This window comes from Crocodylus siamensis, chromosome 2 (genome assembly GCF_052110815.1).
Source record: "Crocodylus siamensis isolate JL-2025a chromosome 2, ASM5211081v1, whole genome shotgun sequence".
NCBI classification, from domain to species: Eukaryota; Metazoa; Chordata; order Crocodylia; family Crocodylidae; genus Crocodylus; species Crocodylus siamensis.
The window spans coordinates 276,514,174-276,539,136 of record NC_143396.1 but is presented as its reverse complement, the minus strand read 5'-3'; the positions used below and the strand labels follow the sequence as shown (position 1 = coordinate 276,539,136).

At 43.2% G+C, this 24,963-nt stretch overlaps 1 protein-coding gene across 1 annotated transcript; it reads right to left on the bottom strand.

Annotated features, from left to right (window-relative positions):
* TRMT61A (tRNA methyltransferase 61A) lies at positions 1 to 24,675 on the bottom strand. Its single transcript, XM_090034102.1, has 4 exons — positions 24,588 to 24,675; positions 22,604 to 22,968; positions 11,706 to 11,972; positions 1 to 1,384 (listed from the first exon to the last, which is right to left on the bottom strand). The coding sequence occupies exons 2-4, from the start codon at positions 22,932 to 22,934 to the stop codon at positions 1,056 to 1,058; spliced, it is 927 nt and encodes a 308-aa protein (XP_089890228.1). The 5' UTR covers positions 22,935 to 22,968; positions 24,588 to 24,675; the 3' UTR covers positions 1 to 1,055.
* Positions 24,676 to 24,963: the final 288 nt, after the last annotated feature.

Genomic DNA, 24,963 nt, shown 5'->3' with positions numbered 1-24,963 from the left:
GCCTGCAGAGCCTCAGAAATGCACACAATAATTTTAATCAGTAAAAATTAAATTTAATCTGGTATTCAAAAACGATCTGAATCACCAAGCAACCTTGGCAGAAAGCCTAACAATAGGCGTTACAGTAAATTACTACGTTGGCATGGTTAAATGCTGCCAAAAGCAAGCTTCCCATTACTAATGTATAGCAGGCTCTGGTAAGTTAACATATATTTAAAAAAATAATCCCCACAACTAAGGTATACTGATCACAGAGATGTATGAAGTTAACAATAAGTGGCCATTCTTAATACATTTACACAACCATCTTCAGAAAAGTGAAAGCAGCTGTTCTATTATAATGTGGCAGTATGAATGAGCCATTCTGGACCATCTCTCTAAAGTGGGAAGATGTTTCCAAACCATTCTTGTAAACCAAATCCAACAATCAGCAAGCCCGATAGACTTTTCTGTAGTCCAACTGATTTGCAGATGCCTTTGTGGAATGGGGTAAAGAGGTTGTGTTCTTGAACCCAGAGCAAAAAAATCCTCTTTCTGGCCAAATACTATTGTAGGGAAACACTAGTTCTGCAATCAGCCTCTGTGACAGCTGCATGAGTTTACAACTTCAGCATTGCGGCTGAGGCCACTAGAAACTTTCATGTTTTGCACACGCACACAACCCCTACAAAAGAAGGGTCAACAAAAAGAAAGGTCCCCATGTGGTTCAGGGAAGAGAAGAAAACTTAATAAAAAGATCCAGAAAGCACAAAGGAACGCCAGCGATCCTAACCCAAACTTATCAATAAGTGGTTTTATTTTCTAATTCCAATAAATTGCCATCAACTAGTAATTTATCTTCCTCTTGGCAGCTGAAGGAGCACTGTTCCAGTGCCTTGGCATCCTAGCTCCGCTGGTCTAGTTAGTGCTCAAGTGTTATTTAAACGAAACATATTTTAACTGAATCTGACTATATATGGAATTCACTGACGAGTACAAGTTGGATCTCCTTCAATAGAAAAAATAACCTCATAGATGTAAAGACAAGCTGCATGCACATTCAATTGCCAAACATACTATGACAGGCTCTTGGTAGCAAAGGTTAGATAGCCAGTATGCCCCACCATTTCCCGGAGTGGCACACCACTTTTAAACTGTGCGGTTCCTTGCTGCTGACTGCCACACATGACACCTTGGTTTGCCTGGTCGCTGCTGTCAAATCCTGGGTTGGAATTATCCTCTGCTGCTTTTCCAAGGTCAGGGATTTGCAAGCTAATTGTCCTTACGTTGTATACTCGGAGGAGAATTTCCAAAGTGTTAATCTCAGTGAAACCATGTTCTTCCAAAGCCAGGCATGTTCTTTGAACTTGTTCGATGCAAGGGGAGAAGGAACAGAAGCGTCCACCTGTAAAACAAGACAGGTAGCAGGGAAGGGAGTACAACTGGATTATTCTTAGTTGCAGTTATATGGCATTACTCTCTATATATGGTATGTGCCTAGTGAAAATATTTTTAAAGAAAATACTTAAGAACTAAAATCTCCAAGGAAACAACTCTGTGGGTTAAAAATGTCAACATAAACATGCTGGTAATTTTACAGGAGGTTTCAGTCCTTTCAGAAGTGCAGCTGTAATGACAAATTCATTCATCTTTGCTCATAATACAGTGCATGATGTACCTACAGAGATTACCACCACCTAATTTCCTTGGAATCAATACAGACAACCCTGGACTGATGTGTGAACCTGATGTTGGCACTTGCACGAAACTGAAAGTTTCCAAACTCTGCTCCCTCTCGGAGATGCTTTCATTCTAATAAAAGCACGTTCATGCATGCTTGGACAGAAGTGACTGTGTTTACTTGAGAGCGATGGTATGTGCATGCAGAACACAGTAATCTCCAGCCCATAGATGGACTGTTATTAAGCTTTTCCCCTTCCAGTCAAGCAGCTTGCATGTCTCCTGAGCATTAGATTCACAGCTGTAAAGAAAAACTTCTGGGAGTTTACCGATGATTAGGTTGGGCAGCTTTTTGTGACGTATGCATCAAAACCTTTGCACTACAAGAGCAGACTTTATAACAGGATACCTTCCTTTTCCAGGGCAGGTGTCCTCAGACTTTTATTTTTAAATGCGGAGTACTGGCACCTCCCCCACGACTGTGCTGCAATGTCACCTTAAGAGCTGAGAATAAAACGATTCAGATTTATTCTTAAAAGCCAAATCAGATCAAGGAATTATAAGGATACTGCCTGCCATAAATCTGGGTCATGCGGTTTCACCAATAATGTAATGTCCCACAATCCACTTGCCCTTCCTGAAAACCTTTTGTACTGGGGGAAGGGAGCATAGGGAGAATATAGCTTTAGCAACTTATTTGTATTTTTAGATGGAAATGTTTGCTGATCTACTCTGCATTCCAGCTCCGCCTTCTTGTATATCAGGTCTACTAATCTAGTTAAACCTTCTAAAAGTAGCTATATAAAATGCTAAAGAACTTAGGTGTCTGATGGAAAAACATCCGGCTAAAAAGAGGCTAAATTGGGACTATGTAGGGACTGTTTTTCTATCAAATATCCATTTTTTTTCAAAGCCACAGGTCCGAAAAAAGAAAGTGTCAGGTTTGAAAGCAGAGACTGCTGCAGCGCTCCAGTTACTGTGCAGCAGTGATGTCCTGGGTGCTGATGAGGGAAAGAATGCTTTTTCCCCCGAGTAATCTCATCCGGTTGTAAGTGACATTTATATTTGTTTTAATTTTAGTCCTGGAATAAAGTTGTCAACTGCTAAGGGCAGGGCTCCCGTTGTACGTCTTCAGAACACACAGGCTTTTATGGAGCAATTCCTTGAAATCACAACAAAAAAGAAATGCAAATCTAATAAGCACCTGCAAAAGTGACTGGTATGCTGTGTGATCCCCTAAGCTGGCTGACTGCAATTTATGAGTAGGTGCTCATCCACAGAGCTCTCACCAATTAAGTCGGATGCTGTACAGTATTAATACCTACATAACAGAGGATACGAGTTCAAAGTTGACAGAGGATTTATTTTTGGCCAAATAATGCAGGTCTCTGCAGGGATTATAGATGCATAGCAAGGAATCTGGAAGGGGAATCTGTCACCTAATTAGAAAGTGGGATAGTTTTACATTTATATTGTAAAGAGAAATATATTCTCATTGTGCAGGAAAGCGAACAAATGACTAACTTGGGTAAATGTCATTCTACAATAAACTCTTTGTTTCAGAGAAAGAAGTAGCAGAGAGATCAGAGCTTTACTATTTCTTCATTCAGGCTTTCCTTTTTTGGTGTTTCAGCCTGAAATATTATAAACTACAAAACATAAACAGCATTATGTTTGTAGCAAGTAGATTCTGCTCATTTATTCGAACTCCAGAGAGTTCAGCTGTATTTAGACTTAAATCTGCATGCTTTAGGTTTGCAGTCCAAAAGCAGAAAGCCTGTACCCAGCTGTCGCAAGGCAGGCTGGGGGGGGGCGCCTGCCTACAGCTCTGGCCAAGCCTTTCATTGAAGCCACTGAAACATTCATTTCAGGGTGGTCAGCTGACCACCACACATCAACACCAAATTTGGTGATGATTTATCAAATGCTGACTGCCTCCGCACTAGACTGTTTAGAGAAGCAAGACTGTAGAAACTGGGTGTTTGAACTTATCTGGCAGAGAAGGAAGAAGAGGTTTGCAAGAATTAAGAGGATGCGCAGAGAGGAACAGCAAAGCAAGAGGCATGCTACCTGCTCAACTACTGGAAGGTGTGCAGATAATACAGGGAAGGAGGCAGGAGAGGAACCTGTATCACATCCAGACACAGCAGAGTAGTCCTGCTGATCTCAGCTTTTGCTCCTTTTTTCTCATTCTTCCCTCCGTGAATTCACTGGAAGGCATGCTGAGATGTACACCTAAAAGAAGCCTGAGCGCAAAAAAACCCCACCAGCACCAACAGCAGCTTTCTTTAAGACTTCTGCCAGCTGGGAGACGGGTCCCATCTGCTTTCCTGTACACACCATCAGGCAGGAAGGATTTGGCTTGAATGACATGGGACTTGTCAGTAGAAATCCAGTGGATATTAGTACAGGGCTGGAAGGGATCCAGGCTACAATTCTGACAGCAGATAAAAGATTTAGGGGGAGAAAGTAAAGTTGTGGTGCAAGACAGCAGTGGGTTGGTTAAAAAGACTAAAACTGAGAAAATATGATGGTGCTAGTATTTCTGGAGTAGGGAAAACATTGGGGCTGGAGAAACAGAACTCGGCTTCTGAAAAGTGGCTCATGCTGAAGAAAAAGGGTATGACAGATAGGAGAGAGACCCAGGGTACAGAGGCTTCTCTCAACACGTCAGATTATAGAAGCCATGGAAATGGAGCATTTTGAGCTCTTTCTACAGTGCAATCCCTGACACATTACAATCATTGCACACATCTCAGCCTAGTTTCCAGCATTCACAATTCTCAGATTCTCTTAAGAGTAGTCTTGCACTTTGGATGTTGAGAGGCTTTTAGGCTGTAAGAGCCTGTGCTGCCTAAGAAATCTGCATGGCTTTGTCCTGCCACACTGAGGATTCCCTGGGGAATAGAGAAGAAGAGACATGCCCACCCTCTCCTGAATCTCTCTGTTTCTGAATAAGAAAGGGGTGGCTGGGACCTAAGGATGGGAAAAACAACTGAACTGAAACTCCTTAGTACAAACAGAGTTTGGGTCCTTTGAGTGCTTTCCCTTTGGAAAAGCTATTGCTACTAAATTTGTTTAATGAGATCTACATGTCATCATAAATCGATATAGTAATTATCCAAGATTAATCCTGTGCACATCGGGAAGCTGTGTGGAGCTTTTTGATCTGCAGAGCTGTCTAAAATGTGTGTTTATTCATGTATAATGCATCTGACAAGTACTGCAATTGAGGGGAACAGAATAATGAGTCTGTATGAAAGCCCCCCCCCCTTTTTTTTTTAAAGAAAAAAAAATCACCCTTCACTTTACAGGCAGGGAATGTGTTTGAAACCTTTAATAGGGAAGTTAAATCTCACCAATTATGCAGGCTGGGAATGAACCCATAGAGCAGTGACAGCCATTGTGATAAGTGGTGGATCAAGAGTTTATAGAAATGAAAGTACAACTGAGACAGGAAAGATTAAGGAGAAAGGGGGAGGGGATGATAACGCTCACACCTATATGGTGCTTTACATTTTCAAATCATTGTACAGACATTAATGAATGACTAGGGGACACACCCTGCCAAGCTTGCTAAAGGCTAAAGGCTGTTCCTAGTCATAGCTTGCAGGTGCCTCTGTTGACTCCAGAAGCAATTCCAGACGGCCACTTGTCTAAACCAGGAAAGAATTGGGCCTGCCTGTCTGTGAGATGAGTAACATTTTGAAATCAAGACAATTTCTACTTAGCTAAACACTGAGCAGGGTCTTCTAGATTCGCCTCTCCCTAACCCCCCACCCCCCAAAGAGACAAAACAGGCAATGCTGATGATGATTAATGCACAAGCAAGGGATATGCTCTCTTTTTCAGGTTACAACATACATCTATGTGCTCAGCCAGACTCTTTTGCCATTAAAACATTGGTTCTGAACATGCAAAACCAATGTGGAGTGCGCCCCCAAAGTCCATGTGAAGGGGCCCATTTCTCTGAATTTAGGAAGTGATTCCACGGCAGAGAAATGTGTTTCTTTAAGGGAAAGAAGTGTGTCACAAAAGGAGCATTAAAATACAAGGATTCCAGGAAAAACAGGCAGAAATAATTTGTGGAGGCAAGGCAGGAGTGTCACCGAAAAGCATCATGACGGCATTTACTCTGTGCTAGTAGGACACTAAAAATATTGCGTCTCTAATGGGGGACAGAATGTCCTTTAAGCGCGTGTGTACGTGGGCGATCTGATGCAGCTTCCCTGACAAGTGAAATTAGAGGATTCAGCTGTCAGAGGAAATTAAAGGATGTCTCTTGATTCAGAAAGTAAAATATTCCCTGAACCTTTTGCCAGATTGTTAACAGGAGTTTGTGTGCAATTTGCTGCAGAAGCAACCTTTGTGCTTGCCTGCGTGGGTGCATCCCCCAGACAGAGCAGACTTGCTTGCTGCTGATGTGCCTCTGTAAGCTGGGCTGACCTGAGTGGGCTACAGGGAGGCTGGAACAAGGCCATTCTTAAAATTAACTGGCTCTTTTAACTCTGTAAAGAGTGGTTTGGGGGATTTCAGGGTTTCTCCACCATAGGCCCCGTCTGTAGGAGGGGCACCCACCTGCTGGGGTCAGCCATTTCTACAGAGGTAGGGACATTTTAAGAAACGTTCACAGGAGATGGTTGTGCCATGGAACGGCTGCATGCCTAGGACTGTGCAACTCCTACCTACTGGGCAGCTGCGTGTGCAGCCTCTTGAATTTTAGCCCTTGTACAGGGATCTATGTTGTAACTGAGTTGGTCTGAGAAAAAAGGGGACGCAACACTCTTGGGCTAGAGGTGATAGCTTTTATTAGAACAACTAAATAGTAGCAAAAAATTTCCTTTCTTAGCAAGCTTTCCGGCACTTATACCCTTCTTCAGGCTGAGGAGAATTCAAAGATTGTAAAAGTCCTCCTAGGTAGAAAAGAAACTTCATTGCCGAGTAAGAAAGTTAGATTTTTCACCTCCCTGTCTGCTTCTGCCACGGACACCTCTAGGGAAGAAGGCAGCCTCATCTGCCCATCACAGAGCAACCTTCACACAAAAGGACGCTGAGATCCCCAGGGGAATAATTCCACCCTCTGTGCAAAATGGAGTTTCTTTTCTACCTAGGAGGATTTTTACAATCTTTGAATTCTCCTCAGTCTGAAGAAGGGTATAAGTGCCCAAAACCTTGGAAAGAGAGGAATTTTTTTGCTATTATTTAGTTGGTCTAATAAAAGATATTGCCTCTGACCCCAGAGCTTTGGGTAGCCCTTGCATAGTGCTTTCTAACTCTAATTGTTGCAATTCATGTTGCAAATTGTTAATTATTGCAACATCCCTGTTATCTGTGTATTACATGCTGGGAGTGCTGAAGCAAGATGATGATGCGACTTGACCGAGGGTGCAGGGAAAGTCTGTCACAGCTGGCAACTGTATGGAGGAGTCCTTATGCTAAACCCACTGGACCAGAACTCGGCAGCTTCTAAAGAGACTAGATACAGCCCATGAATTGGTGGGGCACCTGGGACCTCGGGGGAGGAAGTAGCACCGGTCCACCCCGCTGCCCTTCCCCACGGACGATGCAGCTGCTGCATGGCTGAGAGCTGAGGGATTAAAGCATGCCGCGGGACGTTTGCTAAACATCTGTCACGGGATAAAACTTTTCCATAGAACAAATGTACATGGAGATGAAAGAGCATCACGAGGGCTTTGACTCTGGCTTGCGCAGGGGTCCTTAGGCAGGTCTTAACCTCTCTGTGCCCTACTTCCACACTGGTGAGATGGATGTACCAGCACTCCCCCATCTCTTGGAGACTGTGTCCTTACAATAGCTCTGAAGACCCGGACAGGCCCAGATGCCATGCTGAGAGGGCCCTATCCCCATGAAAGCATCTGTACGAGCCTGCAAAGACACATTAGCTACATGGAGTTGGTTGTTTACATACAGGCCCCGTCTACTCCCATGTGGCTGCTCACGTGAGGAGTGGCTGAATCCTAGGCAGGCACCTGGGACGGGGTTTGCAGCAGCTCTCGTACACGCTAGCACCAGCTTCTCCTCACTGCAGTTGCTCCGGGGCCCCTTCCTGCCAACCTCTCTCATAAACAGACGAGCCTGGCGGCATGGTTTCCACTCTTCCTAAAGCCCGATCTCCGTGGCTGCGGAGACGGGGGTCACAAATAATCTCTTCAGGTGAAAAAATAAGGGCAATGAAGCTTTTACGTGGAAACAGCATGTACTGAAGGTTATTTCTTTTAAGTGAAAGCCGAGGTTAACCCCAAGTGGATAATTCCTTCCCTACCTCACAGGGCTGTTGAGAAGATTATGTATTATTTATTCTCTCATGTAGTGCCTACAGTAAGTGGACCTAGCAGGTTATGACTACAGTAGGATGCCCTAAATGGTTGTGCTGGGGCGGAGGGGGAGCGTGGGAGCAAGCTCTGCTTTAAAACCTACCATGAATCAACCAAAGAACAGAGGTCCTAGGACTGTAAATATGACTCATGTGGTAAAGGACTATGGCCTGGGGCTAAACTAGGATGAAGAAACAAACCTCAAACCATCAGCAACATTTTCTGGTGGTGGGTTGGAATGACCCAGCTGAGGTTGAAGGGTAGGCAGGACCTGGCCACTGCTTCTCTGTGCTGCCCAGATGTGGCATGGCATGGGCAAAGGACCCTGCACCCTAACTGCAGTGTGGCATGGTGTGGTGCTGCCAAAGACCCCCTGCCACTGAAGCCTTTGGTCTGTGAACCAGATCCAATGGATGTGTGGACCGATTCATCCCATGGGCCATAGGTTACCAATCCCTGCCTTAGATGGAGCCTTTCAGAGGTGCTTCCCACTTTGTGGACCCAAGTGCCTGCCCTGGTCACGTAATAAATGCTGCGGTCTGTTTTTAGTTGATATCCTAAAGGTTTACATGTGCATGAATCTCAATTAATGGGGGCAGAGCGCTCAAAATGGGACAAGAAATGGAATAAAAGGATAAAAACAACAAGGAAAAAAACCTAAAGAAGTGGGATCGTTTTTATAACTGTGTTACTCAGACTGTTGATCTAAGTAGCACCGAGGATTGATTTATAATGCAGGAAGTTTGGGCAAAATCCAGGCAAAGCATAGCTGTGCTTTACCCAGCTCTCTAAATGAAAATTTAAAATCCCGCTTGAACAGAGTAAAACAAGCTTGCTTCTGCTTAGTTTTCCAGAGCCTTGGAAGGGTTAAGAAATATTTATGATGGAGGGCAGGAGAGATGGTGGGGATTAATATTAGAAGTATATGACAAAAGCTCAATGATAGTCAGCTGCAACTTTTCTAGGAAAGGTAAAAAACAGAAGCCATAAAATTTGAAGTTATCCTTCCTAACTCACAGAGCTAGAGTAAGAGATTTCTAGTTTCATTTTTCATTTCGTTTCAATGGGTCAACAAGATGTTTGCCAAAAATCAAGGGAAGGCTGTGGGAGCAGCAGCCACTACTACAGAAAACACATTAATCAGCAGATGCTGCAAAGGAGGGGAAAAAAGGTGCAGATTTGGAAGCAGAAGCAAGATCTGCAGTGCAGCAATACCAAACCAGAAAGATATTACAAGACAGCATTTTCGCTGAAAGAATGACAAGTGAAATCAGCAGACGAGGATGTAGCTGAGGTGCAGAAGAACAAGCCTCAAAGTACACGGAGCACATCATTAACAATGAATAAGCATCCTCCAGGCACAAACTCACCATGCCATTTTGTTCTCTTAGCTCTTTACAGTATAGCAATGCTTTAAATGGAAGGTCATACTAATCTGAGGCAGAACATGGGTGATAAATGTATTCTGTAAAGAGGACCATTAACCTTCAGCCTATTAAAATAAAGAACTACAGCTACTCAAAGCTTGGGACCGAATAAGAGGAAAATACTGGTCTTGGTAAGGATTTGTTAAATGTGTACTTCAAAAATTAGCCCTTGTGTGCCATCTCTGCTAACAGTTTTATTGTGAAGACTGGTGTTTTTAAGGAGGAGACTCAAAGATGGCAAACAGTAAGTCTGCTCAGTCTGAAGGTCTTTTAAAATATTTTTTCTTCAGACTTTAAGAAATGAGTGATTTTGCAATACAACAGCACTGTTGTGACTTTTTTATCATGCACTTAATTAGAACAGAAGCTGCTGGCAGAAGAACTCAAGTGTAATCCCACTCATGTTTGGGGACTCATGTTCCGGATGCTGCTTTACTATTACACTAATTGCTGAGAGTGTTGGCACTTTTTAGCCTTCCCCTAAAATGAGATGATTTTACAACACTAAAAAGAACCACAAGGTTCTGGATCAAACTACCTTGTGCATACATGTGTATGTAGATCTATGTTGCTGCCATCCATCACTGTAGCGAGTTATACTGCACCCACAAAAGGAAGATTTTTACCATTTGGAACTGGGAACACTGCTCCCTAATACAGAATAAATTGGTCTTCTGCACAGCAAGCTATTGAAAAACCCACAGGATGAATCGTAGACCATTGCTGGCTGTCAGCTTCTGTAGTTTGTTTACAACATCCTTATAAAAGAGAGGACCTGCAATTATACCTCTTCATTGATGTATTATACAGGATAGTCTTTAAGCAACATCGTGCGACTTTTTTCTACTTTACACTGGGTAAGCAGATGTTCTATCGCAGTGCACATTAGGATATAAACCCAAATCTGTATTAGTAAATCGGTTTTCCATGATTTCAAACATTTCAGCCATCCAAGCATTCTCAGCCTGGAAACTCTCCTGCAGGTCTATTCAGTATTCCCAACATGTACCGGTTAAATAATTCAAATGGTACTGCACAAGGCGGTGCCTTCATCTGAACTGAGACAGAAGTCAGCTGAGTGTTATACTCGCTAGATCAGATAATTTAAACATGGAGAGGATATCACACAGTGCAAGGGGAATTAGTTCCTTTCCCAGCAGACATCAAGATGCAGCCATAAATGTGGCCACAGCCCTCAAAAGCTCAAGATGTTTAGCATCGCGTTAATTAAATAAGAAAAAAAAATGCATGTGCTGCTTCTGGGGAGGTTTACCTTTCCACTGTCAGCTGAGAGACCTCAACACCTAGTCACATGCTCAACACCTAGATCATTAAGTACTTGCTCAAGTTTCTTTCCTTTAACAGGCTGTAAGCATGAACTTAACATTCCCCACGTGTGTTTGTGCTTTAATGAATAAAATACAGCTTTGACGCAGGCTTAATGTTAAGTTCCTTGCTGCTGCTCTGTAGGATCAGACACTTGATTAGGAAGATGCGCTTCAAGGGTAAAACTAGAGCAGCTTCATGCTGGCCATCACAACAGGACATCACAACAAGCTGGAAGGTTCTTTCAATACCAGCCCTAACGTATGAATTGAAACTGATACGGATAAAAGCAGCAAAACATCCATGTGGACATATTCCACTAAAAAGACTGATTTTCTTCACTTTAGCCATTGTTGCTTGGGAAAGGATTTAACTAAAACTGAAAAAATCCATTCCAATCTAGAATAAGAGTTCACACAAGTTATGACCATCAACAATTTGAAATGGACAGGATTGACACAGGGACAAGTGACTGTTTCAGTAAAAACATATTTTCTGTGGAGCTATTTTACACATGGCATCCTACTGAATCTCTCCTACTTGGAAGCTGCAATGATTAATGAGAAGCATTTCTTAAGATGTATTACTCATATATTTTTCCTGAAATGTCAGGGAAGATTTGCTTTCAGCAGTCATGTGGATAGTTCCTGGATCTGACAGAATATACTAGACAGAAGTTCTAAGATTTTTATACGCTGCCCAAACCAAATGCAGCAGCTACCACAAAGACCTCTGGGGGAAAGCTGTTCTTTCTCCTTTCAAGTCCTCATCTGTAGACTCTTTTTTTTTTTGACATTTTCTAGTCATTTGAAACAATTTCAGACTTAATATTTGAGAATACAGATCACACAGTGGAAAGGGGAGCAAGCTCAATACTGACTCAGCAAAAGAGACTGTATACACAAACACACACATTACACATGTACAAATGCAGCTATGCGCAGAAGAAAGAAGTTACCTTCAACTTTTAATGCTGATTTTGCATGTCCTATAGCCTCCCATGGAGAGGGAATGTCTAGGAACACAGCATCTGCCATGTTGGAAACCCCAAAGCCATTTTTACAGACGTCCTGGTTTTTCACAGTAACGAGGTGCTCTACTTTATGCTCCCGGAACTCCTCCATGGCCTTCTCTGCCCGCTGCTGGTGGAACTCCACTGTGTACAGATGCCCAGTCGGAGCCACTGTCCGGATGATAGCATGAGACAGGGAACCGCTTCCAGTACCTACAAAAACAATGCAGAGGTTGAAACATTTCTAGACAGGAAGTTCGAACCACCTTCACAAGAAACCAACGTTAACCTCACTGCTCCGATTATTTTAGAATTCGAACGAACAGAAAACACCTTATACATTTGTAACAGGAAGATGGACTAGACAGAAGATCTCCAACTCTGTTCTCTGACCGCTGATCAAACCCCTTGTGGGAGCGGAACTGCCCCTTCTGGGGAACCTTGAACCGTGAACATTTCCTCCCTTTCTTTTCTTGTTGACTGTTTACAGCAGGTGATTTCCTCATGAGGCACAGACTTAAGTCAACATTTGAGCTCCAAAATAAAACTACATTTTATGGAAAGTGCCTAGCTGTAAACTGAGATAGGAACCATAAACATAAATGGAGAAATAAAACAAAATAGGAACTATTACAAGAATGCTAGTCTCAGATTCTGCCTGCAATGCTAGACTTCATTGACAGAAAGAGTAAAGAAGAAATACTTATACGTAATACATCTCTCAAGACCATTTCCTTCATTAAAACAAATGGTAAGACTGTGTTGAAAGGCATCTGAAAGCTCTATTTATACTGACGAAGTCCCCTGGGACAGAGAGACTACCACTGATTTGGCCTAAGTTTTATATTGTTCAGCATTATGGATGTTCAGGCTGCTATGGGCCAAATCCATATAAGAGCTGAGTTAAGGGTGCTCAGCTCCTTGCAATATAGTGGACTACAGGACCCAGACTCAGCAAGTTTCTAAGGGGTGCACTGAACTCTAACCGTGAGCAGACTCAACCAAGTCAAAGATAACCACTCATGTGGTTGAAATTCAATTTATACTTTAGGACTGAGCTGAATTTGGCTCAAGTCACATGATTTTTTTGTCTTGCTAATTTGGGGAAGAGGATTGAAACAGACCTGTGATTAACCAAACAGGGCTGTTATTAAAAAAGCCTCCTTAATTAGTTAACATTGTCGATTTCCCAACAAAACTTTAATAAAAAAAGGCTGAAACCCCCAAGCTGCTTTAATTGGACAGCAACACAACATTTCAAACTATCTTCTGTCTGCAGTTCAGGAACTAGAATGCATTTTCCCCTTCAGAAACAAACAAAAAAAAATACATATCCAGCTACCATGACTGCAAGGTCGACATTTCAGCCTGAAGTTAAGTCCTTACGGTTGCCTTATATACCCCCTGATGCATAACAGCAAAAGACAGCTCCTAACCTACAGGAGCAGTAGTAATACCCAGAAGCAAAGTGGGAAAGGAATTAATCATCGAGAGCCTGTTTGGCCTGGCTGCCCATTGCACGGGGGTTCACTGGCTGATCTACAGTTCTCCCTCCCTGGAGGGACAGGGATATGGTTATGGCAATGCACACAAGCTATGACTGGTCTAGAAGGCAGGATGTTTCTACCACAAACACAACCTGGGGCCACATTCACCACCACAGTAACAACTCCACTTGACGACCAAAGCCGAGTCCCTGCTTATGCCAATGACAACTCTGACCCCAGGCTTCTGCAAGGCAACATGGAGTATGCCTCTCTCTCTCCTGCTGCACACCCAAGAAACATGCCTCCATTCACCCACTTCTGTGCTGGATGTGCCAAATTTGGAAGTGAGGCAGCATGTTGCAGAGGGCACTCTCGCTGTGCTGCTCTCTAGATCCCTGCCTCCAATTCACTTGGGAGCACAGGTGGGGGGTGTTTCTCAGTGAGTTTCACCACCTTGTTTCTGGGTTTGGTGCATGGGGGTGGGAGCTGGGGACATGCTGTTTGACAGCACTCAGGATCTCTGTGGAAGCAGTGAAGACAGGCCTGCAAGGTCCCACTAACAGGCTTCCAACCTGGCTTCGCATATCCCAGGAGTATGCAGAAAACTTCTCAAGGGTACACAAGAGGAAAAAATGGGAAAGCAGAAGAAAGGTGAGGGAAACTCTACACAGACAAAAAGGAAATAAGAAATAAAGAAAGACAAAGAACAGCCCTGCCGTATTTCTTAGGCTGGATCAGCAGTGACTGAACCATTTGGAGTAGCACTGAGCACTCTTCTTTCCAGTGCTCTAGCAATGGCAATAAAGCAGGAAGGCAGGACTGGACAATGCCCAGGACTTGGATACTGACCCAAGCCACTCCCAAGGGAAGGGAAAACATTTGGTAGCTTAAGTTCTCTTCTGCAGACATTTATTCAAAGGAAAATTAACATGTTCACATCAGCATTAAAAATAGACAAGCCCCCACAAACAAACAGGGAAAAGCAATCACTATGTGCAAACCAGAAACAGCATGTGCGGACTGCATCTCTAAGTGCTGGATGTACACATGAGCATTCCCATCACTTCAAGTGGCTACTGGTGGACCAGAACCCATGAGGCCTTATAACTCGCTGACATAGGAATAGGAACTCACTCACAACAGAGTAATACTGTCTACTGGCTGATTTTTATGACAGTGACAGTGAGCTAGGTGTCCCTGGGATGCTTAACTGACCGAAATTCTGTTCTAATGTCTTGCAGCAGAAGGCAAGTTTGCACGACGGAGAACTTCTGCCGCCCCACAGAATTTCATTATTTTACCTTTCTAACAGATAATGTTGCACACTCTGGATCTTTCCCCATTTATCTACAGGCACAAACAGAAGGCCTATCAGCACAGCCGGGACGCACACAGAAGAGGGAGGCAGCTTGCATGTACGTATCTAATTTCCTTGTTCATATTCCTTTACATTTTTAATCATCTTCCTTTTAAATCTGTTCTTAAAAACACCATAGGAGATATCATTTTTCTCCCTTCTAGGAAACCCCATTAAGATGTTTCTTTGGCTCATTTCCTAGCACTTTACTTTATCCACAAATGCTCCAAGCCAAGTCCAAACCAAAAACAGGATGTTGGGTTTAAAGGGAGGCACTTGTAGGCGTATATTATAAACCGAGCATTTTATTATGGGAATTTACCAGGAGCCATTTGTCATTGCTTGACTAGCATGAACAGAAGAACCATACGTGAAACGATATCAAATTCTGCTATTCTAAATGCATTAATGCTTCCAAGCAAGGCATCTTATGAGATCTTTTATTGGACCAGCAATGTTGCTGGGAGAGCTGCTGGGCAGACTTTTGGACACGAGGTGCCATTCCTCACATCTGAAGGAACAACACAGGCTGAACTAAGCAATCAGAGAAAAGACTCCAGGAAAATGCAGACAGTCTGCTTGGTGGGATGGAGGCCGTGAGCTAAAGTGCCTGTAAACAGGAGCTGTTTGAAGACAAAAGAAGTGCAGTTAATAAATAGGCCATCTAGAGAGTGGTAGGGCCAGACTATTCAAGACAGTGTATTTACTCAGAGGCGGCTGTTCCTACAGACATTCTGCTTCCTGTTGTAAGAACAAATAATTGCAGGCCACGCTACCCCATACATTAGCCTTTCTGAAGAAACTAAAGACAATCCTGTGAAGCACCAACAGACCTCAGCTCTCACAGACCAAGAATTCAGAGCAATCAACACCATGACCCAGCATGGTAAATGGGCACCTAGCAAACTAATTGTTCTTCTCTACTTGCACAGCATTTTGTTCAGCTTGAATCTATTCTAGGGGATGACCAAGCACAACCACTGCTACCTGATCTGCAGCATCCACAGAATGCAGGGATTTAAGCGCACATTTCTCTGACGCAATGGAAAAGGGGCTTTGTTTCAAAAGGTAATTTCCTCCCCAGTCATGACTGTGTTCCCTCGATACTCCCTCCATGACCACTTATTACTTCTCAGCTTGATCTACAATTTTTCCCTACCCTTTTTTCCAATCAGCTTGAGAGCAGTGGGACTCAGCATAATGCTCTCTGGCCTCTTAGCCAGCAGTGCTGCGAGGAGGGCTTGTGCCTGGAGCAGCAGTTTCCATCTGGCGCAGGTCAGATTCAAGCTGTGGTCCCCGGAAAAGTGCAGGTGCCCAGAGCACGACCCAGGATCATTACAGCAAGTAGTGAATGAAACACTGCCTTTCTGCAACCCATCGAACAAATGGACCAGGAGATTGTCATGCTGCAACGTATCCAAGATATCTGCATGCCAAAAGCCCTGAGCATCAAAACTGAATATTTAAAATCAGAAAAGTGAAAATCAGCACTTAACAGGGAATTACATCCCTAGGTTGCTGCAGTAAATGTCCTGGGCTCCTAATGTGGTTGTGAAATACATTCACTGTGCAAACACTGTAGGCAAGACAACTCCCGGAACACATACAATTTGTAAGTTTTACAACAGGTTGTTTGGCTTTCCGATAGGCTGCATTATAAATGGCCTTAAAATATTGAATTTGCTCTCTAACAGAGAACAATGCCCAATTAACTAGAGCTCATTAATCATGAATGGAATCCATACAAAGGGGAGCTCAATCTAGGTTACCTTATACTGTATTAAAAACTGTTCTTAACCAGGTCTATTGCTTCAGAGTTCAGTTATGCACACAAATGCCATCTGTAAACCCCATTCAAGCCACCACAGGTCCCAGGTCTGCCCGCAAGCCCATTACATTCCTTGAGGTTGACTAAATATTTTACAACTTAAAAGTTTGGTCACAAAGTATCATGATGTACAAGCAAAGCAGAAGTGTCATCATGTTCCTCCTCTGAAGGAAATCCTACCAGTGCCAATTCACAGCCCCAGCTCAAAGCCAGGAAACTACACTTGTGCACAGGGGACCAACCCTCAAATCTAGAGGCTGGGATTAAACTGCTGTGCCAACCCCACAAGTTTTTTGTGGCTAGCAGATCTGCAGGCTGGTGGCCATACTCTGCTGTCCACAATCTCCCTTGCCATATCCTCTTTTCTTCTGACATGCCATACAACTTCTAGTCTCTTCTGGTGCAAGGATGACACAGTGGTTGTCTTCCCTGGTTACCAGGAATTCACCTAAAATGACAACAGCCATCTAGGTGAGACCCTGGCTCTGCACCTCACAATAACTCCCATTAACATGTGAGAACCACAGCAATGCACAATACTCTTATGGCTCATGTGCATCCGTTCCTTTGGCTCTCCCCTTATGGCAATAATAGGATTTTCAGAGGAAAAACTCCATGCATCCTTGCAACAGGTTCTGGATGCTAATCTTACTTTGCTCCTGTGCTGCCATGCCATGGATGGAGACAGACATCAAATCCTTACAAAAATATCATATAGTATTTCAGACTGTAGACACACATCTCACCCATGTCAAAAGAAATGCTTGAATGATGGGGCTTTTCCCAACCACTGTACTGGGCTGCCTGACAAGTGATTGCTAGTAAAGAAGAAGGCCTGTTTCAGCATTTTCTGGTTTTCATCTTCCAAGGGATATTTGTGCGGCCTCCTAGAAGCTCACTGGCTCTCGTACATAAGAAGCCAGATTCCCAGTTCCACCACCTGCACAGACCAAAGCAAAGAATCCCTCCCCAGGTCTCTAATCTCAGGATACAACTTTCTGTTTTAAAATAAATGTTTCAATTTTAAGATATATGGATGGCTACAGCTGCACAGATGAGCACGTACCTGACAAACGGTACGCAGCACCATCTCCGCAACTCGGGGGAGGCAGAGAAACTCGCAAACAATCTCAGATCACTGAGATGAGCACGGTTCAGAAATAAATTGTGCCAAATTACTGCCCTAATTGTGCCAGCACAGCTTCAGTACCGACTACAAAAACTGGTCACGTAAGATACTCTGAATGTAGTAACACAATAAAATAACGACAGCATAACCATATTTGCTTGCTCCTAGCTATGGTTGTCAAAGCTAGCAAATAATATGGCAGGCTGTCCGCCAGCAGCAAGAGCCAGCAGAACCTCACAGGGCAACAGGAAAATAGTCTCCAGGCAATAGTAATGCCCCCCAGGCTAACTTTTGCTGAGAGTCACAGAAAACAGCACAAGAATACTAGCCTCAGGTGACAAATCCAGGTAATGGGACAATATATGTATTATTACTGCAGACCTGAAGGCATGCTACGTGCTGAACAGAAATAATTTAAGATACAGATCCTGCCCCAAATGGCTTACCCTCCAAATTCTGACATACCAGGGCAGTCAGGAAGGAAGGACAGGTCACGGTGAGTAAGCATGAGAACTCAGTGAGGAAAACTCATATCAAGAGGGTCTTCTTTAAGGTCCCTTCTCTCTCCCCTGCCACTGTTGTCCTGGATGACACAGCTGCCATGGGTTTTTAGGAAGGCACATGAAGGAGGGAAAGGCCAAGATGGTCAGGCTGAAGATGTTCCACCCCATGCACAAGGAAGGAAAGCAGTAAGTTATCAAACCTGGCATGACTTATACAACAAATGGGGAAGATGGAGAAGATTTCCTTCTAATGGAAATCAAGAGCCAGATTCCTACAGGAAAACACCTGCTGACAACCTGGAGGTGTCTAGACAATCCCATAAGCTATACAACTATGCTGTTCTTGGGCTACAGCACGTCCAGGGGGGCGGTTTCAGTAATTTGTCCTCGAGATATACAAAGCATTTTGCAGTCAATGGAGAGACACCCTTGACTTAAGCAAAGTTTCATCCAAAGCCCAGTGAAATCTATTGATATATCAAGAGAATGCCATAAACACTGATATTTTGATAAAGGACTTCAATCTTATGCATCGCTTTTAGACACTGGCTTCTCATATTCTCCTTACGCTCGTCTGGCTTCTGTGGTAGCCAAAGATATGTGGCAGAAATTAAACTTTGGCTAAACTTGTATTAATATACCTTCAAGTCAAGGTATGTTAACAGATTAATAGATTCAGAGCTTTGGGTCACACTTTCTATTAAGGATGCAGTTATAAATGGTTGATTTATAACAGCTTATACATGATTAATGGATATTATAAACATGCTACAGATGTGAGTAGTTTGTATCATAAACATTTATAAGCCTATCAGCAGGGAGTGTTATAAATAGTTACAAGCAGCCAACTGATCTGTAAGACTGTTAAAATAATAGATGTTGAATAAATGATTAATCAGTAATCATTAGCTGCTTATTTACTATTTATAACTGTTCCACTAATACTAAGCATGATTGGGGTGAAATGGAGCACTCTCATAACTGACTTGAGTCATTGGCCAGCCTGTTACAGAGATGCCCCATTATGGCTGATAACTTCAAGGTCAAGCAATCAAGAAGATAATGATAATTTGGAGCCACTGTCAAGGGGCAATGAATGAATGAGGACTTAAGAAATTTTTATATAGAATTTAGCAAGAGGGAAATAGAGAAGTTATAAGAAGCATTCATCAAAGCTGAAAATGGTTCGTACAGCTGTATCAGGTTTTCTTGAGGTCCAGGACCGATTTTTGATCCGAAGATTATTCAACTCAAGAAGCACAGGTTCTCTATCTGAACCCTGCTCCCATAACCAGTCTGAAAGGTTTTACTTTTCATCCAGTGCTGGAAGAAAACAAATGCCAAATCTCCCAAACGTTGTTGTGAAACAAACTGTCCTCCAGGCAGCTCTAATCACTGGAACTGAAAATAGCCTTGTCTGGGATGCTGATGTCAAGATTAGCTTCAGAGGGAGTGATGATATGAAAGAAGATTCAGTTTATCCCCTTTATCGAGGCAATGTCTGCAAAACAGTGATTGCCAAGTGCAGATTGAATGAGGTAAGAGCAACCTGACACAACTGGAAGTTTGAGAGGATAATGCTACCTACCCACCTACAAAAGCCAAGTATTTAATACCTCTCAGGGCTATCTAGAGCCACTTTCCATTTTTGAAAGATCAGGCTGTAAAGATTGGATCAGGATTTTTGTAGGTCATCATATCATCACAGACTTGTCCAATTTGAGAAGCCATACTCTGAAAAGACTACTTTGAAAGTTAGTGCTAGCAACAGTTAAATCTCAGGGGAATTTTCTAACTTAGGAATCAGTGGGAGACGGAAGGAGAGGAACACATGATAAATCAGCCAGTGTCTTAAAATTCATCAGACACTTGGCAGAGGTCATGTACCATTTTAACTGTACATGCAACCACAGACACTAGCAACAAGCCTCTCTATTCTTTAGAAATTTAAAAATATAGGGTGCACAAAAATAGGAAACTGCATTAATGCTTTTGCCTATTAAGTCAAAACCCATTTCCATCACTCGGTACTATTCAATTAGACACATTCTGGCTATTCTGTCTTTTATTTGCAAAGGAAAATATTATTCTTACTTTGATTCATAGTGTTATAACATCAGACAGAAAATACATCTCATTTTCTCTCCCCTTATTTTCATCTTATGGGTAAGACCCTAGGAGATGAGAAATTCTTCAAATGTTACTATTATTAACCTTCTCCTAAATGTTGCTCAGTTGCACTGGTATAAATACAGGGTAAATTTACTGCAATCTGTGAAGTTGCTCTGGATTTACATCAGTGCAGCAGAGGATAGAATTTGGCCCATCTTTTAATACCATAGCTGCACTGGGATTACCAAAATCAGAACTCATTTTTCAAATGTAGGAATTAAAATAAAACCCTGATGCTAGCTAATGTTCATATAAAGTCTGCTTCAGTGGGAAGCAGACTCAGCAATGTTAGGCAGGCCTCCTATCTTCCATTACTCACCCAGGACTTTTCCCTCCATGGCCATAAAAAGCTAACCTAGATCTAAAGATTTGGAAATACTGGAATGCAGTCTTATTTATGATGGCAACAGAGTAAGTTGCACCATTTCAGCTGAAGCCCTAGTTATTGGCACCTGTTTCATTTGTATCCAAATTCCTGTTTAGCTGGATTTTGAATCTAAGTATGTTCTTTTATTTCAAGTAGTGACCCAATAAACCCATGGCAAGACTCTGTCTGATTAACAGTAAACCTCCTGAGCACTATGGGATACAGCTACAGACAGAAAATGCTTCACTTTTACTGGAATGCTCAAATTGCAATACTACAGCCACAGTAATAACAGCATGTTTTTTAAAGAAACATGGGGGAGAGTTTTCATTAAATAAAATAAGGACCGTTTATGGTATGACCTTTGGGATTGCAGATCACTTAATGGGAGCAAATTTATTCATTTATTATGTGCACTAATGGATGCACTTTTAACATGTTTATTTGTTCTAGGTGCCTCTTCCTACAAAAACCCTAAGTGTAGTTTATCATACGCCACCACTAGTGAGCCAGACATGATGCTAACCACATCACTCCCTTGTGTGCCATAGAAACTGGCTTGCCTTAACTGCAGTAGTCCCATGAACAACTAGTCTGGGACAGACCTTAGACTGTGCACTTAAGTCAGGAAAATTCAAAATGCCAAATTCCCTTCCCTCCCACCCCTGGTTGAAGACTCCTGCACATTTAATTTTTTCAGTCATTTTAATCAGGGAGGGTGTGGGGGTGGAAAACAACAGAGATGAGCTTGATAGGTCTTGAAATGTTTGCGCTTCCCAGGACACTCCAGCTCTAGCACAGTATCATACCAACCAGATTCTGATCATGTGGGGTTCAATATTCCTACACACAGCTCCTTGTCTTTCTGGAAATGCCAGTCTCCTGTATGCAGGGGTCAACCATACACATCACTCATTTCTTAACACTGATGCTGGAAACTGGATGACAGATGACATTTAGCAGCATCTGAAAGGAGTTGCCATACCCCAAGGCTGGCCAAAATGGGACACCTTAAGCAAAACAAAAGCAGCATAGCAACACTGTGCCATCCCTTCCCTGTACTGCTAAATGGACACATCTAAAGCAGCTTTGTATGATGATTCAATGAAGGCAATGGGAAAAAGCATCTCAGAGACAAGGGCAATGATATACATATCATATACTTTTCCTAGAATATAAGGAATAATCAAATGGCAAGAAATTGTTCCTCAAGCTTCAATATTGTTGTCTACAGCAATGAAAATCTAAGGCACTGTTCCAAGGTATTTAACCAAGAAAATGTACAGTTAGCATAAAATATAATCCCCTCACACAGCAAGCAACAGCATAACATTTGTAGCCGTTACAATATACTTAAAAAAAGACAGAACAAAACACAGTGGTAACTTAGACTGGCCTAAAATTATAAGCATGAGAAGCAGTCAAACACGGGGCAAAGACATCACAGCACCCATTGTATTGCTCCTCAGCAACTGACCTTTCTTGACCATAGGAGTATGGCATAGAGCACATACATAGGGAGTCAGAAAGGTCAAATATGTGCACTTGGATAGTTGCCTGGTCTATGAATGCTTCTATTTGATCCCACATATTATCACTTTAATACATAACATTTCATTTTCTTGTTCAGCCCATATAACATTCCCCTAACATATTCAGCGACTACTGAGGGGCAATACTTAAAATGTATTTAAGAATACTTTTAAAAACCAGAAGAAAAAAAAAGTGTCAGCATAATTTTAATTTACTGACCTTCCTGTTACCTTGTTACCCAAATACATGCATACGGAATACCCCTGCATTGACCTAATGTTAAATATCCCATCATCACAGATGCAGCATTTGCTGTCATTTAATAATGGAGCAGGACTTACTCAGTTTACAAGCCAGCAAAACTACAGTGGCAACAGAAAAAAAAATTGCCTTTTAAAACTGAAAGAAGTCTGCTGCTGGTTAACAATGATAATTAACGTAGCAAAATCTTGTATTAAGAATTATTACCTGATTCACACACTATTGATCCTGGCTTCAGTTCTAACATCATGGTGATTAGAGAGATGTCAGTTGAATAAAGAATTTGAGTTCTGTGGGGAAGATTCATAGTCCATAACTCTGGAGTCGGATGGAGAATAACTACCCACCCTCCTTTACTGCAGGTCACCTTTGAGCCATACTTTTTGCCTATGAGATCACTGGAATGTCTAATGACACCATACTTAGTCTGAGTTTTGCTGCCATGCTGGACTTTCACAGGAAACATAGATTCATGACCCAAGAAGACAATAGCTGTGTCTCCTTCTTGTATTGTATCTCCATATTCAACAAAACTCATCGTGGCAATCTTGTAGCTGGCTGGCTATTTTCACCTAAAGAAGAAATATAACAAAGAGCATTACAACTTCAGACCATGACAGAGCTATATTTGGAGCTCTAAAGAGATAAAAGCAGGCAAGGAGATGGTAGCTGTAACTAGCTATTAAATTTCAGTGCACAAGTTCTAAGAACAGGCCTATTAAATGATGACATTTTGGTCTCTTCTGCCCCTACTCTTTGGTGTTTTGTTACTTGAGATATCAAAAAACACTGTCCAAAGCAAAGGCCAGCTTTACAAGGGGAATGAACTGAACATCCATCCCTGATTTCAAAAGCTAAAGTGAAAACACATGCTCTGTCAGTTGAGATGTTTCAAATTTTGTCTTATTAAGAACCTGATCAAAGAGGCTAGCCCTACTTCAAATTATACTATTTAAAAATAGGCTACATGGAACCAGGAATCCACCTGGCATAAAGTGCATGCAATAACCTTTCTGTGATCCCTTTATGTAACCAAACATTTACAAATAGATGGCTTAAAACCGCTTAGACACAGTGGACACATCTACAAGTGCAGTAACACACTTTAGTTAATGCACATTAAATCTAGTACCTCCAACGTGAAGTACTAGGAAGATGCACATTTGCTTATTTTAATGCATATTAACTAAATAGCATTTTTTTTTGTTAGTGTCACTTTAACGCATTTTAAAATAGACTAATGTACATTAAGGCACACATGTAGATGCTCCCAGCCTTCCATGAAATACCACAGAAGCTAGGAGGGAAGGTTTAAGCTTGGTGGAACTGTTAAACGTTCAGCTACTTAATGTCAATTAACCCTAGCTTCTGGCTGGTGACATTTTGGTGTATGATGTGTATGTCAGAACTTGGACCATTCCTCATTGCCCCATTCCTTGCTTTAAAAAGTAACCAGCGCACCCACGTATTCCCCAGGGGGTTTGCATTGGTCTCTGAAACCATACAAACAGTTAATGCTCCAAGTGCTGTGCACGTGCTATTGTTGCATGTTCTTCATGTTACAGAACTCGTTTCAAAGCATCCCTTCGCACCCCTGGAGAAACCTGAGTTAAAACAAGGTGCATGTAGGGGAGGGAAAGCTAGTTAGATGCTAAGATTTTATGCCTCCCTCAGAGGCACTGGGTGTTGGGTACAGCCCAGGCTGCGGACTTGGGGCTGTCTGTGCGAATACACCTGCTGGGACCAAAGTCTCTCTGCTCAGGATCAGCCCGACTGCCACACCTGGCGTCAGGAAGGGATTTTACGCCAGGGTCCGACTGGGAGGGACGGCGGGCTTTGCCTTGCCCTGTGACATCTCTCGAGCGTACACCGACAGCATTTCACAGAAGCCGCCACGGCTGCCCTGCTTTCCCCGTGGCAGGCCAGGGCCCTCGGCCCGTGTCGTGTCAGGCTCTGGGCTTCTTCCAGTTTCAGGCATGGGCTAGACCCAGCCCCACTTCTCCCGGGCTCCACGGGTCGGGTGGGGGATGCTCGGACCCTCCTCAAAGCGACCCAGGCTTGGGAAAGCCGTGGCTTGGGCAGCACTACCCCGGGCCACCCCACGCGGCATCTCGCGCCCGCCCCCGGGGCCCCCGGACACCCCCGCCCCGAGGCTCCCGGCGGCCCGAGGGAGGCAGCAGCGCCCCGTTACCTGCAGGCCCGCTCCAGCCCCGCACGTGGAGCCTCCCCGCCTTCCGCGCCGCCGGTCGCAGCCTGTGACGCGAGGGGGCGGAGCCTCCCTCGCCCCGCCCACAAGCGCCGCGCCGGGCTCTGTGCCGGGCGCGCGGGGAGGCACGTGCGCCGGGGCTCGTCGCTGCTTTTGGGCGAAGCTGAAACCGGTGGTTCTCAGCCTTGCCTTTGTACCAATTGATTAATTAACCCCCCAACCCCTTGTCTTTGTACCAGGACCCATCTGTAACCATCAATGGCCAGCGCTGACCCACTGAGCCCTTTCCCCAGGGGGCCCCTTGCAGCTACAGCTCTGCCCGCCTGCCAGGAAAACCACATTTTTTCTGCTTTATTTAAAA

What these genes read in the sequence shown, in the direction of transcription:
- TRMT61A (XM_090034102.1), bottom strand. Translation starts at nt 22,934, where the DNA reads ATGAGTTTTGTTGAATATGGAGATACAATACAAGAAGGAGACACAGCT. An exon ending in ATCAATAGTGTGTGAATCAG is followed by an intron (nt 11,973 to 22,603) that starts GTAATAATTCTT and finishes TTGTTTTTGTAG; the next exon opens with GTACTGGAAGCGGTTCCCTG. An exon ending in ATCAGCATTAAAAGTTGAAG is followed by an intron (nt 1,385 to 11,705) that starts GTAACTTCTTTC and finishes CTTGTTTTACAG; the next exon opens with GTGGACGCTTCTGTTCCTTC.